This window comes from Alligator sinensis, unplaced genomic scaffold (genome assembly GCF_000455745.1).
Source record: "Alligator sinensis unplaced genomic scaffold, ASM45574v1 scaffold388_2, whole genome shotgun sequence".
Lineage (NCBI taxonomy): Eukaryota > Metazoa > Chordata > Crocodylia > Alligatoridae > Alligator > Alligator sinensis.
In genome coordinates this window covers 2187585-2191851 of record NW_005842102.1, presented here as the reverse complement: position 1 = coordinate 2191851, position 4267 = coordinate 2187585, and the positions used below count along the sequence as shown (strand labels likewise).

Below are 4267 nucleotides of genomic sequence, written 5' to 3'. Positions count from 1 at the left end.
GCCTCGCCCCTGGGGCCGGACCCCCGCCGCCGCCGCGGCTGGTCGGGTGCCAAGGGAAGTGCCCGAGCCAGGAAGTGAGCGCCCATCTGCAGCGAGGCCGGGGCTGGAGAGGGGCTCATCACTTCTGGAGATGGCTGGAGCGCCGGCCTGCTGCTCTGTCCTCCCGAGAAGAAAGGGGGCAAAAGCCGAGTCCGGCGGGGCCCGCTGAGTGACAGAGCGCGGCTGAGAAAAAGGACTAAATATATCCTCTAAAAAAAGAGCACGGCTATTTAGTCAACTCAAGACTTCCCCCCCCACCCCACCGCCCCTGCATCCAAAGACCGGAGGAGAGGAGCACGTTGTTTCATGTGTCATTTGCAAAGCAGAATTGAAAGGACACCCTTTTGCTTCCGAAACCCAGCCCAGGAGCAGCCCTGGGGCGACCGGTATTAACATCGACGCCTTTTCTATCCTATGGATATCAGCGGTGAGATTCTGCCCCGGGAAGAAGAGATCTGTACTTGATCCAGCACCATATCATTTCAATGCCTCATCTTGCCCAGGATTGCCGGAGCATCCTAGGGATTGTATACACGTTGTATGCCATGGGCTGTATTCAGAGCATTAGCTGCAAATCCAAAGTTTTCCGGGAAAGCATTGCAGTGATCGAAGTCAAAGCCTCCATCGACCCCGTCCCCACCAACATTGACGAGTCGTCCAGCGTGGTTCTGCGGTACCGGACGCCCCACTTCCGAGCCTCTGCCCAGGTGCTGATACCTCCTATCCCCAAGAAAGAGACCTGGATTGTAGGCTGGATTCAGGCGTGCAGCCACATGGAGTTTTACAATCATTATGGAGAGCAGGGCATGTAAGTATTTCCAGTGACAGAGAGAGAGCGTGCATGCGAGTGGGGGGTTGAGGAGAGAGTGGTGGGGAGGAGACCGCATTTAACCCATGCAGGTTTAGTTTTGGCACTTCTGAAATGAAAACAGCACTTGTTCCCTTTAGAGAGAGAGAAAGAGAAGGACCTGCCACCAAAGGCAGCAGGCGTTGTGCTGCTGCCTGCAGTGGGAACGAAGGCAGGCCCTGGCATCGGGCTGGCGAGCCAGGCAAAGCCATGCCAAGCTGATCAAGGCAACACAGGGCATCCAGCCCCACGGCAACTCCTGACATCAGGAGTCCTCCCTGCCAGCAAGGGCCTAGCCCGCTACCTCCCCTGGTCTGTGCTCACTTTCCATACTTTAATGGGAGGGGGGCATGCTTTCTTTTAAAGGATGCAAGGGGGGTTGCTTTTTGACAAATCGGCGTGCCAGCGAATGCAGACACTTGTAGCATTCGGCTGTGGGAAGCCGAGGAGGGCTCGGCGTTACTCCGGCAGCAAATGCGATCTAGCGTGATGTGCTGGATCCTGCTGGCTTTGCCTTGCTGCAGTGGCCTGCTTGCAGGGTCGAGAGCAGCAGGATCCGGCCCCCTAGCTATTCCTGGGAGGGAGCGGGGGGCAGGGGAGGGTGTTTAACCTTTCTGTAACCTTGGGCTGAGGTTAAACACTGACATCCTCCCCGCTTGTGCTCCCTCTAAGAGCAGGAAATGAGACGTGCTGGAGAAGGAGGGCAGAGGGGAAGAAACAGGTCACCCCCATGCCATGATGTTGGTGGACAGAGAGCTCACCCAAAACAAAAGTCCCATTCAAATGCCACCACCTGGCGGGAAGGGCATTTTTGCACCCCTCCCCTGAGCGTTCCAGGCCTAAGCTCAGCAGTAGGCTGAGGCTCCAGCATCTGATCACATAGCTCACTCAGGTGATGCGTGGCTCATGGCGCCCGATTGTGACTAGTAGCAGCCTCGTGGGGCAGCGGAAGTCTTTCCGCCCGAGAGCCGGCTGCTTTGGAAGGCGGCGTTAGGCTTCAGAGCAGCAGATGGGCTGGTGGCTGGACACGCTGGTGCTGCCCGGGCCCCGGGTGAGAAAGGATGAAAAGGTCACGTCGGAGCAAGACTGGCTTGCTCATTGCCCAGCTGTGGGCGAGGAACGCAGGCCAGTGGCAAGAGGGGGGGCGGGGAGGAAGATGGAAACGTAGCATAGAGCTAGGGAGTAAATAAATGCCGTGACTTAATACAGAGCTACACCCTCTGCTATGCTCAGCCTCCCAGTAACCTCCCCCCAGCCCCTTCTAGCAAGCTGCACACAGCCCTTGCTCACACAGGTGCCACAACTTGACATCTCAGATAGCGTGAGCACGTATCTGCAGGCCCGTGCCATGGGGCAGGCAAATGCCAAGGAGCTAGCACAAGTGACAGACTGTTCCCATCTCCTGCCTTTTTTCCTCGCTCAGCTCCTCACTTGCAGCAGAAAGTGCCTTGGGAGTGAAAACTTTAGCACCTCTCAGCTGAGCCACAGCCAGAGCCAGAGCCAGATCAGGGCGGGGGAGGAGGGGGAATGGATACGACGGATTCGTTTTCAGAGCACCCAGAATGGGCGCAGAGCTGGTTTGGTCAGGATGCGTGCTGTCGCACGGGGTTTTGCCTGGGCAGAGACAGCAGAGGAGGGCCCAGCAGCAAGAGAACAAGGAGGGAGAGATACTCAGGAGCCTTAGGTGCCCAGGGGCGCCCAACTTCCTTAGGCTAAGCGTGAAAAATCCCAAAAGCAGGAAAACCCACCGGTGCACGCACGCGCCATTGGGTACTCGCTCAGGAAAGCAGAGGAGACCGGGTGGAAGAGTTCTGCTCCCAATTCCCCCGTCAACTCACCGCGCGAGCTTGGGCAAGTCACGCAGCTGCCCCATGCCTCAGTTTCCCCCTTCCTGTGAAAGCACTTGGAGAGCTAGAGGAACGGTTCTCCGTAAGAGCCGAGGGTTATCATCAGAGCCACCTGGATTAAGCTTGGGGCACTTCTGAGGAACAATGCACTGTCAATCAGGACGCCACGTCTATTTAGCGATGCAATGGATATTCAGAAGCGCCTCAAGAGTCTGTCTGGTGGGGTCAGCCACAGTTAACTGATTCTTTTTTAAAACCATTGAAACACAATTTGCAAATCAGTTCTCTCTATTCCTCAGGGGATTAAAAAAGACATCTTCTAATACATTAGCCTATTATGTCATGCATTAAATACATTAGATTATTAGACTGGGAGAGCTTTTTTGGGGGTACAAACCCCTATATACAGAGAGGGAGGTGGCACAGACATCTGACTGAGAGACAGGCCAGATCCTTGGGTGGGGTAAATTGACTGCTATGGAGTTGCATTGATTTACACCAACTGACTCTCTGGCCTGAGTAATTCTCCCTGCTGGAGAGGGACAGCAGGAATAAGCTGTTGCAACAGACCATTAAAACAGGTTGCGATAACGCGGCATTAAAAAAAAAAGAAAAAAGTGGCCATCAGCTGGAGCAGGCGACTTCTCCCAGGCCCTGAGGGATTTCTGCTTTTAAACTGCTTTGCTGTTCTGAAATGGTTTGTTACATCCAAGCTGCCCGTTGTGCCGAGGCCAGAAACTCGGGAGCAGATGGATCCCTACATACCGTCAGGAATAGATGGACGCGAGATGCATAGGGAATTGCTCCAAACACACACACACACACACAAAGGGACAACCCCCCAGTTGCTGGGGGGTAGGGTTACATGCCAATTTTTTAAAGGTTTTACCCCCACCCCCTACAAAAAAAAAATGATTTGGAAAAAACTTAAAGACACAAAGCTGCTTTTGCTTTGGCGTCTCCCTGCAGAACCAGAAGCCACAGTACACGAGACCTGGGAGGCAGAATAGCTGCTGGCCCCATCCTGTGACACCTTTGTGGGTAGGACTCCTGCTGGTTAAGGCAGGGCCCAACTCAGGTATCATTTCTCCCGGTGCCTGGTCCTTCATCCCTCAGATGCCCCCACTGACTGCAGTGAAGAGAAATACTACTCAACAGTAGGGATCAGGAACAGGCTGCGGAAGTCTGGCCTGTGCAAAGCGTGGGGTTTAGTTAGCATGCGGGCTCCTTAGGATGGGGACAGTCTCTGTGCTGTCTGAACAGTGATGGGACCATTCCTCTAGAGATGGACAATGCACTAACAGTGTCCCACTCTCCCCATGGCAAAGTGCAAGAAGCAGTGCAGATGGCAATAAAGCAGAGAGCGTAAACTAAATTAGGCTTCTCAGATCCTTGGTTAGGAACCGGGAGAAGTTTTCTCTCCGAGACCCACTGATGAAAAGCTCTGCATAAGAGCTAGGCATTACTGCAATGTCTCTTTAGGGTGCAGGACATCTTTCTTTCAAAAGATTGCATCTTCCAGGTCCTACAGCAG

The 4267-nt window shown here is 54.2% G+C and overlaps 1 protein-coding gene across 1 annotated transcript in view; it reads left to right on the top strand.

Annotated features, from left to right (window-relative positions):
- The first annotated feature begins 6 nt into the window (after nucleotides 1-6).
- Nucleotides 7-4267, top strand: part of FAM78A (family with sequence similarity 78 member A) — a 9916-nt gene continuing 5655 nt past the window's right edge. Inside the window, exon 1 of the mRNA XM_006024382.3 lies at nucleotides 7-847. Within this exon, the coding sequence (XP_006024444.1) occupies nucleotides 525-847 (323 nt within the window). The 5' untranslated portion in view covers nucleotides 7-524. The remainder of the gene's footprint in view (nucleotides 848-4267) is intronic.